The sequence below is a fragment of the Capra hircus genome, chromosome 16 (genome assembly GCF_001704415.2).
Source record: "Capra hircus breed San Clemente chromosome 16, ASM170441v1, whole genome shotgun sequence".
Lineage (NCBI taxonomy): Eukaryota > Metazoa > Chordata > Mammalia > Artiodactyla > Bovidae > Capra > Capra hircus.
The window spans coordinates 50,514,864-50,530,951 of record NC_030823.1 but is presented as its reverse complement, the minus strand read 5'-3'; the positions used below and the strand labels follow the sequence as shown (position 1 = coordinate 50,530,951).

Sequence of the window (16,088 nt, the reverse complement as noted above, 5' to 3'; positions counted from 1 at the left end):
ACCAAACACAAGGGGCTTATTGCAGCACTGGGAGGACATTTGAAATGCCACCTTCAGCATCCTCAAGTAAAGGAGCTTGGAAATCAGACCAGCCTATGTTGGAAGCCCCCTTGTGCCACTTTAAAAGCTGTGTAATCTTGAGCAAGTTCACTTTACTTCTCTGAAACTCAGCTTCTTCATTTGAAATATGGGACCTTTTGCTAGATTTCATAAGACTGAGGTTAGGTAAGACACGTGAGTGCATCTGACATGTATGTTGGGTCAGTGTCCGCCTCCTTTTCTAAGAAGTTCCTGCTTTGACCTCATTTGGAAGTTACTAGAGAAGTACAAACTGCTGTGGTCCTAGGAGGGGATGATAAATACTCTTGAGCCATCCCAATAAAGCCCTCCACAGCTGCCCATTCTGGGGCTGCCAAACCCCACCTGTTCAGGTAAGCACATTTTTCAAATCCTCACCATATCATTGCAAAACAGACTGGGCACACATTTCTCCCCTTGTTTCATAGATGGGCAGGCTCCAGGCCTTGAGACTTCTGTGGCTTATCCTAGGCCACCCAGCAAGCTGAGGTATGGCCTAGAACAGGCTTCCTCAACCTCGGTGCCACTGACAATTAAGGGGGAATCGTTCCTCGTTGTTACAGGCCCCTGTGCCTTTGTGGGGTATTTAGCAACATCTCTAGACTCTACCCAGTAGATGCCAACAGTACCCCATCCCCTGCCATAATAACCAAAAATGTCTCTGGACGTTGCCAAATGTCCCCTTGGTGGATAATACCAGCACTACTGAGGATCACTGGCCTAGAACTGTTTGTTCAGCATGCAACCTAATGTTTTATATGAAAACACAACTCCAAGGGCCAATATTTTTCTTCTTCTCATAACATATAATCTGTTGAAAGTGGATAGAACCCATATTTCAACATCCCTGTTTGGCATCTTTTTCCAAGTATTTCCAGGGTGTCAATTAGGGAAAATGGAAAAAGAATATTGGCCATGGGCCATTTTTCCATTGGGCTTTGAGAAAATCCCCATCTTGAATTTTCCTAGTATATCTCTGTCCGATAAGCCCACTCATAAAACCAGGGCCTTAGCCAGGGCCACACATATAGGACTCCTTACGGACACACCATGATCAGGGCCTTACTGCTGTCTACGCTGGTGGCTGGAGGTAAGCCCTGTCACCCAGAGGCACTTTTCCAGCCTCCTGGTAGAACTGAGGATGGGACCTCCCTGCACCCGCTGGGCTCAGTCCTGTGGTTGTAGGAAAGCTGGAGTGAAATTTCAGAAAAGAGCAACAAAGGGTAGGACTCTACAACCTGTAAGGATCCTTCTAGAACAGGGAAACTCTATTTGGGGGTTGGGAATTCAGGAAGTGTGGGGTAGATTGTTTGGGTCACTGCTCCCTGGGTTTACAACCCTTTCTCTTTCTACAGCTCTCAGCTGCGGGGTCCCCACTTACCCACCGCAACTGTCCAGAGTGGTTGGAGGTGAAGATGCAAGGCCCAACAGCTGGCCCTGGCAGGTGAGTCCCCCATACTCTACTTCTTGCCTCCTTGTCCTTACATACATAACATCAGCCCTTTACCCTCCACCACAGGGTCTATTGCACTGGCAAAAACGAGGATTGGTGGGGACTCAACGGGCAGGATGGGGGAATTCAACAATAAAAAATACATTTCTGTGCCCTTGGTCAACCTTGGGGGTGGAAGGAGAGGGGCCTTCTCTAACGAGGATAAAGATCTGCCCTAGCCCACAACCCATCCACACAAATTCACAAATACATTCTTTCTGTTAACCAATCAGATGCTTGCTTACAAATATACTGTTATCTGAAGATCCATTCATCACTCTCTATGCAAATATTCCTTGCTTTCAGGAACCAATCAGTGCTATTTTATGCAAATTAATTCTTGACTACAGGCAAATCAATGTTACCAATAAAGTAAATGCCTCCTTACCTTGAAATAATTCTAACAATAAGGTGACTAAAAATGCTGGGTGGGGCACAGGCACAAATTACTAGGACCTGTTAGTGGTAGGACTCATGAAAGAAATATGTGAAGCGTACACTGACATTAATAAATATAGTAAAATCTCTCTTATCTGACATGATTGGGATTGAGTAATAGGCTCAGTGGTAAAGAACCCGCCTGCCAATGCAGGAGACCTAGGTTCGATCCCTGGGTCAAGAAGATGCCCCAGAGAAAGAAATGGCAACCCACTTCAGTATTCTTGCCTGGGAAATCCCATGGACAGAGGAGCCTGGTGGGGTTACAGTCCATGGGGATGCAAAGAGTCAGACACGACTTAGCGACTAAACAACAAATTGAAAGATTGGTTATAGATAAATTATTAGAAATCACACATATCCTTTAAATACTTATTTAATTGAAAACTTATAAATATGCATTTAGTCACCAATCTATCTTGTATAAATCATCCCCACAATGTATCATCTGTAATTCCATTTCTTTAAAGTAGAGTAACTGACTATGAGATACTCAAGAAGCAATCTGACAGCCCTTCCAGATTGTGATGACCTTTTTTTCTCAATTTTTCAGTTTTTTCATCTATGCTTAATTCACAGCAATTTTTTAAAAGTCATAGTTATGTGGTCTCTTCCAAGCACTTACCTTAGTTTCCATGTAAACCACAGCTATCTTTTAGAACTCATATTTCATTGGTTACATATTTAATTAATACACATGATTACAATATGAGTACAACTGGCATACACAGGTTTGGGCGCAGAAAGGTTGAGTGGGGTGAGTTTACAATGTAAGGGAGTGCTCAGAGTGCCCATGCAGCCATCAGTAGGTTTCATGGAGGGAATGCAACATGCATTCATCCTCCCTTCAATTAGGAGAGCTTCAGTCTTAGAGAGCGACAGACAATTCACAATTTATGTATTGGATTGGCCATAGAATTCATTCAGATTTTTCTATAAGATGTTACCAAAAGAAAACCCAAACGAATTTTTTACCAACCCAGTACTTAGCTCTGTGCGCTTTTGCCAGTTCTTCTACTTTTCTCACACACTCTCAAAAATATATTTATTTTTTCTGGGAAGTTGGAAGAGGGGCCCTATACCTCCCCCTTAAGTAGAGGTCACCCTTGTGCTGAGAATCAATCAATGCTGCCTACCAAAATAACTCCTCACCCTCTGGACCATTTGCTCCACCTCTGTACCACTTGCTGATACAAACATATCCTTGCCTTGGGAACCAATTGATGCTAGTCTTAGAAGGGTCTCACTACACTTCCTGCTTCTGCTTCCCTAGGAGAATTTTTTAATCAGGATGGGTGGGCAGGTCAAGCAGGGTGGGGACCAGGGTGAGGCAAACGAGGCACTCACTTTGGGGGCAAAAGTTAAGGAAGCGCCACAAAACTCAGTAACCAAAATGAATTTTTAATGCAATATTTTTTTTAAAAATCAAACTTTACCATAATGAACAAAATATCAAAATTTTAAACAAATATAATTTGCTCTACATTGGCTGAGGGGTCTCTTCTGTTCCACACTCATCTCAAGATTATGATTCTAGGTCACAATCCACTAGACACCGGAAAATAAAGTGCTAGATGGTTTAAAATTAAAGTAGGGTGTGTAGGACTTCACTGGTGGCCCAGTGTTTAAAACTCCTCATCTCCACTGTAGGGGGCGTGGATTCTATCTCTGGGAGGGAATGAAGATCCCACATGCTGCAGGGCATAGACAAAAAAAAAGAGATAATAATAAAGTAGGATGTGTAAGTTTCCAAATAGATTCTGGAGCCAGACTATTCATGCTATGGCACATACTAGCGTACAAGTGAAGCAACTCAATTTACCTTTCTCAGTGAGTAATATTAAAAATACATGGCACCCCTTATGATGTGGACCATGTTGTACAAATTTCTATTCACTGCCTTATTTTATTCATCTGTAAAGTGGGAATAATAATAGTGCTTCATGAGATTACTGTGATTGTGATGTGAGCTTATTTACCCTCTGAGCTCAGAACAGTGTCTGGTATATGGTAAGTGTTCAAATTATTAGATATTTAAAGTGTTAGCTATTATGATTATTAATAATCCCAAGAGCCCCAGACAAGCATTATAATTCCCATTTTCTAGACAAGGTGACGGAGGCTCAGAAAAGTTATATAATTGCCCAAAGTGACCCAGTTAGCCTGGGGGAAAGTGCAGAGTCAAATTTGGTTTAACCTTTGCTCTTGTGGCCACACTTTGCTGCCCACAAATTGTATGTTTATACATTATTTCAAATTTTCACATTGGTAGGATGATTTCAGCCTATTTGGAGATTTGGGCATGGGGCATCCTTTTAGGTATCTTTTTAATTTGGTCTAATTTTAAGCATTGTTTTTAAAAGGTCAGTTAATCTAAGTCCCCTTAATGTGAAGCAAACAAGATGTGATGGGGATAATCAGAAGTGATATTTGGAGAAAAGCAGCATCACTCCTGCTTTTCCTCCACAGGAACCATGGTCAGAGCAGGCAATGCCCTGCTGTCATCTCCCTCCTTTCTATTTGGCCTTGGCAGGGACTTCAAGGGGAAGGAGATGGGACAGCTTCCACAGAGACCCAAATGGTGCCAAATGCAACCACCTTCAAGTTCCAATCCACACCCATTAAGCAATCAAATCTAACTGGAAACAAGTTTTTCTTAAAAAAAAAAAAGTTGAGGAGTCATCAGGGGTAAAGTGCACTTAAGTATTTTCATAATCCTATGAGTGGATTTAGTCTTCAAGGAAAAACTGAAGAGCAATAGGCGACAAGTTCGGCAAGAGAGCCCAGACACTTGCCCTGGTGAGTCCATTTTCATTCATTCACTCATTTTCTGATTAACTCACTTGTTCAATTTATTAAGGACCCACTATGAGACAGGAACTGTTCTAGGCACCTGGAATACAGCAGTGGAAATGAAATTCACAGAGCTTATATTAAAGTGGGAGAATGAGAGTATCAACCATTGAATGGGCAAATTCATAACATCAGGTGATGATAGATGAAGAATAAAACAGGACACGAGGAAAGAGCTGTGTGTGTCCATATGTGTGCATGGGTGTGTAAGGATACGCATGTACACTTGTGTGGACATGAGTGTGCATACCCTTAGATAAGGTGGTCACAGAGAACCTCACAGGGAAGAGCACAGACCTGCAGGAAGTGAAGGAGAAACCTATGCTAATACTTTACAGAATAGTTCGGGCAGAAGGAATAGCAAATGCAAAGGCTCTGAGGCAGAAATGGGCTTGTTGTGTTTCCAGAACCTCGTGGAGGTCAGTGTGGCCGGAGCAGAAAGGGGAATGAGAGCCTGTAAGGTGAGGGTGGTCGTGTAGAACCTAGTAGGGCATTGTACAGTTTGGGGTTTACATCGTATAAGAGCAGAAGCCACTGGCAGTTCAGAGCAGAGGAGAAACATAATTAAGCTCACATTTTAAAAGGATCATTCTGCCCACCGTGTTGAGAAATGGGGTGAGGAAGGGGCCAGACCGAGAGCAGGGACAATACATAGGAAGCTACAATAATAATCCAGGTGAGATGTGAAGATGATGGGGACCAGCAGTTGAGATGGTAGGAGGGAGGCGTTCTGTCCACATATTCTGGAAGTAGAGCTGGTGGGATTTGCTGGTGGGTTCGAATGAGGCATATGAGAGAAAGAGAAGCATCAAATTCACCGCCAAGGGTTTTGGCCTGAACAGCAGGTACAACTGGTTTGCCATTTACCAAGACAAGAAAATTTAAGGAAAGCACAGATTCAGGGAGCGGGCAGAAGGGATCACAATTTTGCTTTACACATATTAAATTGGAGGAATATGTCCTGAAGAAATAGCTCCCAAGAAAGGAAAAATCCCAACAAGTCGCACTACAGAAAGATGTTCAAAACAATTACTTCTTGGACTTCCCTGGCAGCCCAGGGCTAAGATTCCCCACTTCCAATGCAAGGGGCGTGGCCTCCGTCCCTGGCTGGGGAACGAATATCCTACATGCCCTGCAGCACAGCCAAAAAAAAGTTTTTTAATTACTTCTTAATAGAGTTTTTATTTACATTTTTGACATTTTGTTCATCATAGATTTTTTGTGTTAATTTTCTAAAGATTATTAAAATGTTATGTAGCTGGATTAGAGTTTCTTCATGCCCCCTTAGATTTTGCACCTGAGGCGAGCGTCTTGCTTGCTCAACTTCCCCTGCCCCCACTGCCGGGGCTGGGACCCTTTCAGCTATGGGATCACCTGTGCTTCTTCCCAGGTCTCCCTGCAGTACAGCTCCAGCGGCCAGTGGCGTCACACCTGTGGAGGGTCTCTGATAGAACAAAATTGGGTCCTGACAGCGGCCCACTGCATCAGGTAATTGCTATTCCCCCGTCTCCCCGCCTGCTCACCCTACTGGCCAGCACTCATCTCTCAGAGTTAGAGCCCAGATGGCCCAAACCACCCCATATAAAGGAGCATCGCACATAACCACTTCCTTGGCCAAGAAATACTCTCTCTTCGATCTATAGTTCAGTCTGTTGGTAGACCCATATATACGATATGGCTTGCCCATTCTGTGCAGGGCACTGAGGGGGACTATGGGGAGGGAGAGGCCCATCTTCTGCCCTTTTGGGGCGAACTAGATATGGCCTCTGGATCTGGAACTTGGTTCACTTGAGCTACTTAAATGACTTCTTCAAGTCTCAATACCATCACCCACAAAAAAGCAGATAACAGTATTTGCAGTAGTTGTAGTTTAGTCACTCAGTCGTGTCTGACTCTTTGCGACCCCATGGACTGTAGCCTGCCAGGCTCCTCTTTCCATGGGATTTTCTAGGCACGAATACTGGAGTGGGTTACCATTTCCTTCTCCAGGGGATCTTCCCGACCCAGGAATCGAATCTGTGTCTCCTGCGTTGGCAGGCAGATTCCTTACCACTAAGCCACCGGGGAAGCATCCATGGGTATTCAGTGTGGATTCAATGAGATGATGCAGTAAACGGGCCAGCACAGAGTAAGTGCTCAATAAAAGTGAAACTAGCACCATTATAAAGGCCCACAGGGAAGGGAAAGGCTCTGTGACTTCTACTGTTCACCTTGTCCTCTTCCTTCCCTACAGCCTCTGCTTGGCTTACCCAGGCTGGCGCTCACTGGAGTTTCCACTGGGCCCGTGGGACACTCTCATTGTCAGGGGTGGTCCCTTCTCTCTACCTAATTTACAAGTTCTATGAGGTGGTGGGGGAAATCACAGAGGTCTGGGATTCAGGAGTCCTGCTTCTACCTCTGAGTTGTCACTAACGAGCTGGAGAGTAAGACTTTGGACCAGTTAGTCCTTCCTAAGCCTCAGGCTGGCTTCCTAGGTGGTTCAAGGGTAAAGAATCAGCCTGCCAAGGCAGGAGACGCAGGAGATGCAGGTTTGATTCTTGAGTCAAGAAGATCCCCTGGAGAAGGAACTGGCAACCTACTGCAGTATTCTTGCCTGGAGAATCCCATGGACAGAGGAGCCTGGCAGGCTACAGTCCCTGGGGTCACAAACAGTCAGACACAACTGAGCAACTGAGCACGCACTCACGCATGCAAGCCTCAGGTTCCCCATTTAAAAACAGGAAATGAGGAGTTAAACTAAAAAAAATGGCCTTGGGAACTTCCCTAGTGGTCCAGTAGTTAAGACTCTGTGCTTCACTGCAGGGGACACAGGTTCAATCCCTGGTTAGGGAAGTTCTGCATGCCATATAGTTGTGGCCAAAAAAGATAATAAAATTTTAAAATTAAAATAAAAAATGCCCTTTAAGTTAAATGACTGCAGTTATCTGTATCCATCTTACTTCCCCTATAGTAACATAGAGCTTACATTATTAATTTTATTTTATATTATAGTTTACAGTTGGTATCATATAGTTGTAATTACTGTTTTGTTGTAGTTTTTATGTTATGTTGTAACTAACCGATTGCCCCAAGGAAAGAAAAATTCCCAGTGCCAACTAGTGGCTCTTGGAGCAGGAGCTGGTTGGGGTCCCCCAGCACCGTCCAGAGCTTAGTCTCTAACTGGTACATTCATTGGGGTGTCCCAGCCCATAGCGCTCAGAGAGAGGAAAGGACAGCCCAGAGCTCACCTTCCCTGCCCGGCCCCCTCTCCCCCAGTTCCTCCAGGACCTACCGCGTGGTGGTGGGCCGGCAGAGTCTCTCCACCGCTGAGTCTGGCTCACTGACCGTCGCAGTCTCCAAGTCTGTGATACACGAGAAGTGGAACTCCAACCAGCTCGCCCAAGGGTGAGTTCTGTCTGGGTGCACTTTGGGGGGTGGGCTGGCAGGGACACAGACTGAGGGTGGGCTGTCTCCCAGAAAGCAGTGGGTGCTGTCCCATCCTTTGTTCCTTCTGTAGGGAGCGGGGAGAGGTTCTCAGCCCCAAAGAGGCCTGCGCTGGCATGTGACTGGGGTGGCGGGGGGAACCTAGATCTCCTGCCAGTTAAGTCTACAAGGTTCCAGTCCACCCCAGGCACTCACTGACCGTGGATTTATTCTGTGCTAAACCCTGAGGACACAGAGATGGGTCTACAGGCCCCACGACTGGGAGTGGAGTCCATAAGCAGAGTGGGACATGGTCCTTCCTGCCTTTCTCCACCCTGTACCTCCTCCCAGCAAGATCTTTTAAAAAGAAAGACTCCCTGAAACCCTACAAAGCAGCCTCGGTAACAGACACAGGAAGCTAGTCAACGGTTCAGAGCTCTGCAAAACCCTAGTGATGGTTCCCCAACCAGCAGGGAGACTCTACTCCCCAGCTCCTTAGACAAACACATGCCACCCCATGCTCCACCCTGAGCCTTTGGTGACCATCCCCCCACCCATGTTCCACATACCACACTGAGTGCTGGACATATAGAGATGCATAGGTCACTGCAGCAGCTCTCAGGGTGCCCATGGCCAGAAGTGTGGCTGTGAGGCAGTGCGGGGGGTGGTTAAGGAGCCTGCTGGCTTAGATATGAATAACGACCGTGTGGCATTGTTGGCATCTCCCCACCAGGGACAGAAAGTTATCTTCCCTTTTCCTGCTTCCCCATCACCATCCTGGAACCCAGAAGTATCCATCATCCTCTCCCATCCCCCAAGGGCACATCTGCAGTTCCAGAAGGGCCTTTAGAAAGAAGTACCCCAGCCAACTCTTCAAATTTGCGTAATTTAACCACACACAAGGCCTCTTCTGCAGCCCAAGATGCCACTCTTGAATGGCTGCCCAGAAAGCTCACTCACCAAATCCCATGACGCTGCATCACAGCCCAGGGGACAGCAGAGGATGCCTTGTGGCCGTAACTCTCTGCGCTCTTTCATCTGGGCAGCCTGCTGTGGTCCAGCACTGATGATGGCTCACAAAGGATGCAAGGAGTCCATGAATCATAAGGCAGTCTCTGCCCCCAAAGGGACTAGTCAGCTAGATGAAACACACACAGACAAGACATTGGAAAGCCATAAAATGACACGGAAAGTGTCCAGAGAGGCTTTAAGAGATGGGAAGGAGATGGCTGGGCAGAGAGTGGAGAGATTTTTAGCTACATATGGCCTCTCGATGTGGCCTTGGCTTCTTTGTGGCACAGAGGTTAGGATCTAAGAAGGGAAATCTTGAAAGATCTTACAGAAGCTTCATCTCTTGTCATGACTTAGTTTCAGAAGTCACATGGTGTCACTTCCTAAACATCACAGGCCCCCCATCCCCACCCAGGGGGAAGAAACTGAGACCCCCAGCTCTCAATGGACAAAGTGTCAACATCACATTGCAACAAGCACCAATAGGTGGGAGATCTCATTGCAGCCATCGTCTAAAATGTGATTGGCCAATCGCTAAAGGTTTCCTAGACAAGGACATGGAACGCTGGGATAAATCTGACAGCAGAGCTCAAGGTGGAAAAGAGAGTGAAGAATAAAGGCAAAAAGTCCTTTTGGTCTGAACATCTGCTGTTTTCTAAACCAAACACAGGAAGTACAAGGCCAGCATGGACATCCCCAAGCAATCATGGATTTATTCCCTTGCTGATCCTGGAAAGAACCTCAGAGTCCTTGTCAACACAGCCTGCCAGGCAGCCACAACTAATCCATCAGAGTGGACTTTGCAAGACAGACTGACTTGCCCTCTCTGTTTTAAACAGTCCCCTGAAAGGCCTTTAGGAATTTAGGGCTTCAAGCTCCACCAGGGACAAAATACAGTCCTGGGGGGACTCCTCCAGTGGCCCAGTGGTGAAGACTCTGCCTTTCACTGCAGGGGGTATGGGTTCAATCCCTGGCAGGGGAACTAAGATTCCACACGCTGCTGAATGTGGCCAAAATTTTCTTTTTAAATGCAGTCTTGGGGTTTAACCATAGGTGCTCCCAATCCCTCGTAACCCCAACAGCAGGAAGAGTCAGCATCAGTCCAGCCAGGGACGGGGTTCAGTGATCCCAGCTGGGGCTAGAATCAGAAATATAACTTGGACAGAACCAGTCAACCCTCTAGTTATGCTCCACTTCTTTTCCAACCCAGGAACGACATTGCCCTGCTCAAACTGGCCAGCTCTGTCCCCCTGACTGACAAGATCCAGCTGGGCTGCCTGCCGCCTGCCGGCACCATCCTGCCCAACAACTATGTCTGCTACGTCACGGGCTGGGGGAGACTGCAGAGTAAGTGGTGCTGGGAGCCCCATGGCTCCCAAGGGAAGGGGGCGATGTCACCGCGGTTCAGACAGGGGTTTTCTCTCCGCTCATTATCCAAGGAGTCTGGAAGAAGTGCCTGCTGCCTTGGAGAAGAAGGATAGTGTAGACAGATAAGGCCTTTCCAGGTGGCTCGGTGGGTCAAGAATCCACCTGCAATGCAGGGGACGAGACGCAGGAGACAAGCGTTCATCTCCAGGGTCGGGAAGATGCCCTGGAGGAGGGCATGGGAACCCACTCCAGTACTCTTGCCGGAGAATCCTATGGACAGAGAAGCCTGGTGGGCTACAGGCCATAGGGTCGCATAGAGTTGGACACGACTAAAGCGACCGAGCACGCACACGTGCGTGCACACAGACAGATAGGAATTCAGAATGCCTGGGCTCAGATCCAGTTCCTCCACCTATTTGCTGTGTGGCCACGTGCAGATTGCTTAGCCTTTCCATGCTGAAGTTTCCTCATCTGTAAAATGGGGGTAATAACAGGCTCTGTATCACACGGTTGTCGATGATCCACGGGAAGTGCTTAGACCAGTGCCTGGCACATGGTGCTGTGTGTTAGCCGTTGTCACTGTCACCGTGACTACCTGACATCTGGCATAGAAGTCCCTCCTATGGCCCGAAGCCAGGGCCTAAAATAGCATTCACTCCGTGACCTCAGGATTCTACAGCTCCACAAAGGTCCCTGGGGTCCTCATCAGAGGACCTTCCCATCCCAAACCTCACTGGTCACGTGCCGCCTTACCGTGCCACTCAGACTCTGAGTACGTGTGGGTCTCCCTAAGGGTCAGAAATCCAATAACAGTAAGTCACCAAGAAGGAGCAGAGGACCTGCCCTCCCCTTGGGAAATCACCAGAGGTTTGGAAAATTCCAGGAAGGCCCATACAAATAAGTGACTATTTTTTCTCATAATGACAAATCTGTAAGTGACATTTTTTTACAGAGGTCCATCAACACACATACACTCAAATTGATATCACCCTCTTGTCTGCTTATCTGCAAAAACAGGACCCATGGACACTTAGCAGAAGTGAGAAGTGGAGATGGATCTGTTACTTATTGAGATACAAATTCAGCCACTGGTTCATTTATCAGAAAACACCCAGGCAGAATGTATTTCACTGGAGGCAGCAAGAGCCAGGGAAGGGTCCAAGTGCTTGACTTTATTCCCAGCTATGTTGGCCACTAGCTGCGTAACCTCAGGCAAGCCATGTTGAAGCCTCAGTTTGTAAAATGGAAATACAGTTGGTGAACATTTAAAGAGATGTGAAAATGCCCATACACTTGCAAAATGTAACACAGGTTGCTGCTGCTGCTGCTGCCAAGTCGCTTCAGTTGTGTCCGACTCTGTGCGACCCCATAGACAGCAGCCTACCAGGCTGCCCCGTCCCTGGGATTCTCCAGGCGAGAACACTGAAGTGGGTTGCCATTTCCTTCTCCAATGCATGAAAGTGAAAAGTGAAAGTGAAGTAACACAGGTTAGAATGGAGTTAATTAGAGTGCTCTTGGGAAAACCGCTTAACTTCTCTTGGCTTCAGTGTCACACCTGTCAAAACAGGAATTAATATCTATCATGAGGATTAGCATAGTATTTGAAAAGCCTAATAAAATGCAAGTGAAGAATACTATTAAGCCTGGCCGTTAGTAGCAGTGGTGGTAGTACTGAAAGTGTGATGGCAGTGTCATTGTGAACAATTAGGAAAGCTTTACTTTCAACACATTCAAATATTTTTCCCAACCTGGGGCTCCAAATGCCAGCAGGCTCATTGTCATATTATGGTAAGTGGTAGAAATCCATGGAGCCAACTCAGTCAAAAGGGGAGTTTGTTATAAGGATTTAAGAAATTCAGTGCTCACCTTCAGCCATGAAATTAAAAAATGCTTACTTCTTGGAAGAAAAGCTATGACGAACCTAGACAGTGTATTAAAAAGCAGAGACGTCACTTTGCTGACAAAGGTCCATACAGTCAAAGCTATGGTTTTTCCAGTAGTCATGAACGGATGTGAGAGTTGGACCACAAAGAAGGCTGAGAGACAAAGAACTGAAGCTTTTTAACTGTGGTGCTGGAGAAGATGCTTGAGAGTCCCTTGGACAGCAAGGAGATCAAACCAGTCAATCCTAAAGGAAATCAACCCTGAATTTTCCTTGGAAGGAGTGATGCTGAAGCTGAAGTTCCAATACTTTGAACTCCTGATGCAAAGAGCTGACTCACTGGAAAAGACCCTGATATGGGGAAAGATTGAGGGCAGGAGGAGAAAGTGGCGACAGAAAATGAGATAGATGGATGGCATCATCAACACAATGGACAAGAGTTTGAGCAAACTCTGGGAAATAGTGAATGATAGGGAAGCCTCGCGTGCTGCATTCCATGGGGTCGCAAAGAGTCAGACACAACTAACTGAACAACAAGAGACTCAGTCAAGGGCGGAGAGCCAGGCTTAATGAACAGGAGAAAATTGGACACTGAAAGATTGTTAGAAACTCAGGAAACCCTCTCTCAGAATTTCTTTTCTTCATGGGTCTATTTCATCCTTCTCTCCCTAGAAGAAAATGGTGGCCAATACCAACAGCTCCCAGATTTATATCCTCTCTGGCTGGGATTTCTTAGTCCCAACCCCAAATTCCAGGAAAAGGAGCTCATTGGCTTAGCTGGAGTCAGGTGTTCACCCCTGCACCAATCAGCAATGGCCAATCAACTGTGAGGATACAGTGTAGGCAAATTGGCTGCTTCCACGGCAACCCTATAGATGGAAGGAAGGAAGAGGGACCAGAGGAAAAGGGGCTGGGCAGAAAATTCAGTAGGCATCCCCTACTTGCTTTTTCCCTTTGTCCCTGTGACACCTTCTCTCTTGTCTCATGCAGCCAACGGAGCTCTTCCTGACATCCTGCAGCAGGGTGAGCTGCTGGTTGTGGACTATGCCACATGCTCCCAACCTAGTTGGTGGGGCAGCACTGTGAAGACCAATATGATCTGTGCTGGGGGAGACGGCGTGACCTCCAGCTGCAATGTGAGTCCAGGAAGTCACCCCCCGTCCCCAGCAAAATGGACCTGAAGGTGGTGAGAGTCTTTCGGGGTCCTAGACTCTATCCTCCCACCTGCCGGCAGAAGTGCTAGGAAGCAGCTTCACATATTTGAGACCTTGACCTTTGTCCTTTCAGTCTCCAGAAAAGATATTTTGAGATTCTCCTTGTAATAGTGTCTGCCCTCTCACTGCTGGAAGGTCCTGCCTTGAGTCCCACTGAGGTCTCTCATTACTGCCATCACTTATTCTTCCCTCTGTGTAGGAAGAGAGACAAGGGGACCTATTTGCTGAGTCAGGATCTTTCGGAGATGATTTCAAGTTTATCTGTTGAATTAACCCCATTCATGATGGTCGCTTCAGGGTAGCTAAGACACAGCCTTTCTAGACACACCATCTTAACCAAACAGACTTGCTATGTGGTGGGCTTTGCAACATGAGCACAGGGCAGGAAGGAGCCTCATGTGTCCTTCAGTTTACACTGGAGACCTCCACTTATTGCCCATGCAGACTGGCTCCCAGGAAACTCCCTCAGTGGGAGGAAACTCCCAATGGTGGTGGAGTGCATTAATTTCTAACTCAGGGACACATCTCAGCTCCTTCACTTACTGCCTGCACAACCTCAGACTGAGGGGTTTTGCTTTTCTCTTCGGTGAAATGGTGTGTGTGTTAGTCGCTCAGTCGTGTCCAACTCTCTGCGACCCTGTCGACTATAGCCTTCCAGGCTTTTCTGTCCATGGGATTCTCCAAGCAAGAGTACTGGGATGGGTTTGCCATTCCCTTCTCCAGGGAATCTTCCTGACCCAGGGATCGAACCCAGGTCTTCTCCATTGCAGGCGGATTCTTTACCATCTGAGCCACCAGGTAGCAATACTTACCCCGTAGATTTTGGTAAAGATGAAATGGAATAAGGCCTATAAAGTGCTCAGCACCACTCCAGGCACCCAGGAAGAGCAAGGGCTAGCTCCTATCAGTATTATGGTGCCATCTTGAGCTGTGACTGCGAAGGCTGGCCTCAGGGAACTTGGCGACCCACATGGAACAATATAAATACACTGCCAATGTGTAAAACAAGGGCTCTGAAGAGCAGCCCCTGCCCCTCCCACGCCCCTGCCCAAGCCCCCAGGCCCCTCCTGACACAACTCTGTTCTTCCCCAGGGGGACTCCGGTGGGCCACTGAACTGCCAGGCGGATAACGGCCAGTGGCAGGTGCACGGCATAGTCAGCTTCGGGTCCTCCCTCGGCTGCAACTACTACCGCAAGCCCTCCGTCTTCACGCGGGTCTCCAACTACAATGACTGGATCAATTCGGTAAGAATTGGACAAGCCATGAGCCCCACGGGCCCTGCCCTCCCCTGGCCCAGTGAGGGCCATGGCCACCTAAGTTCTAAGAATCCCCTCCCTCCTCCTGAAAGCTAGAAAGTGCAGACTTGGGCAACCTCCACAGGGCTCCCCATGGGCCTTCACAGTTTCTGTGTAAGTTGAGTGAAAAGGCACGTAGAGGAGAGCTTTGTCCAAAGAGGTTGAAAATAAAGGTTACTCCTCCAGCATTGAGTGGTTTTCCCAGGAGTCATGGAGTATTTTACTTCTCTTTATCTATGTGTAAGCCCAGACCCTACTGCCCAATGCTACATTTATCTGCAAAGCCCAAAACCCAATCATTTGAGTCCCCCACAGCCTTAATTGTTGGAAACTAGTCCTTCTAAAGGGGTCCCCCATAATTTTAGCAATTAAAGAGCAGTGTTAAACCTTAATGACCCCAATTAAGTGATACATAAGAGTTAGTTACCTCCACTGTAACTTTACATTTAATTGTATGTAGAACCTCTGATGTAAAATATCTTTGCAATTTTCTTAATTACAGGAGAGATAAGAGATTTTCAGAGGCAAAAAGACTTCTTGAATTCAGGAAAAGAGAACCAAACCATTTTTTAAAAAAGCTGAATCACATATTCTGGGGTTACATGTGTGCTGTGCTGTGCTGAGCTTAGTCACTCAGTTGTGTCTGACTCTTTGCGACCCCATGGACTGTAGCCCACCAGGCTCCTCTGTCCATGGGGATTCTCCAGGCAAAAATACTGGAGTATCCTCCTCCAGGGGCTCTTCCCAACCCAGGGATCGAACACAGGTCTCCTGCATTGCAGGCAGATTCTTTACCATCTGAGCCACCAGGGAAGCCTTGGTTATATGTTCAAAAAGCCATATCTGTGTTAATGGGGAAAGATCTACTATAGGTTATTTTACAGCCCAAAGTAACAAGACTAATATATGTTATTTTATTAGCTGGTAGATAAAATTTTTCTAAATGTAAGCAATGCTTGTTTATAGCGGTAGAATTTTTCATTAAAATCAAACAAGTTTAAAAAGTAATAAAAAATAAACCAAAGGGTCCCCCAGATATTCTGTAGGGTGACCG

At 46.7% G+C, this 16,088-nt stretch overlaps 1 protein-coding gene across 1 annotated transcript in view; it reads left to right on the top strand.

The window, feature by feature from the left end:
* Positions 1,114–16,088, top strand: part of LOC102174414 (chymotrypsin-like elastase family member 2A) — a 17,793-nt gene continuing 2,818 nt past the window's right edge. Inside the window, exons 1-7 of the mRNA XM_018060593.1 lie at positions 1,114–1,168; positions 1,434–1,522; positions 6,252–6,349; positions 8,117–8,245; positions 10,485–10,621; positions 13,515–13,660; positions 14,831–14,983. Coding sequence (XP_017916082.1) covers positions 1,129–1,168; positions 1,434–1,522; positions 6,252–6,349; positions 8,117–8,245; positions 10,485–10,621; positions 13,515–13,660; positions 14,831–14,983 — 792 coding nt within the window. The 5' untranslated portion in view covers positions 1,114–1,128. The remainder of the gene's footprint in view (positions 1,169–1,433; positions 1,523–6,251; positions 6,350–8,116; positions 8,246–10,484; positions 10,622–13,514; positions 13,661–14,830; positions 14,984–16,088) is intronic.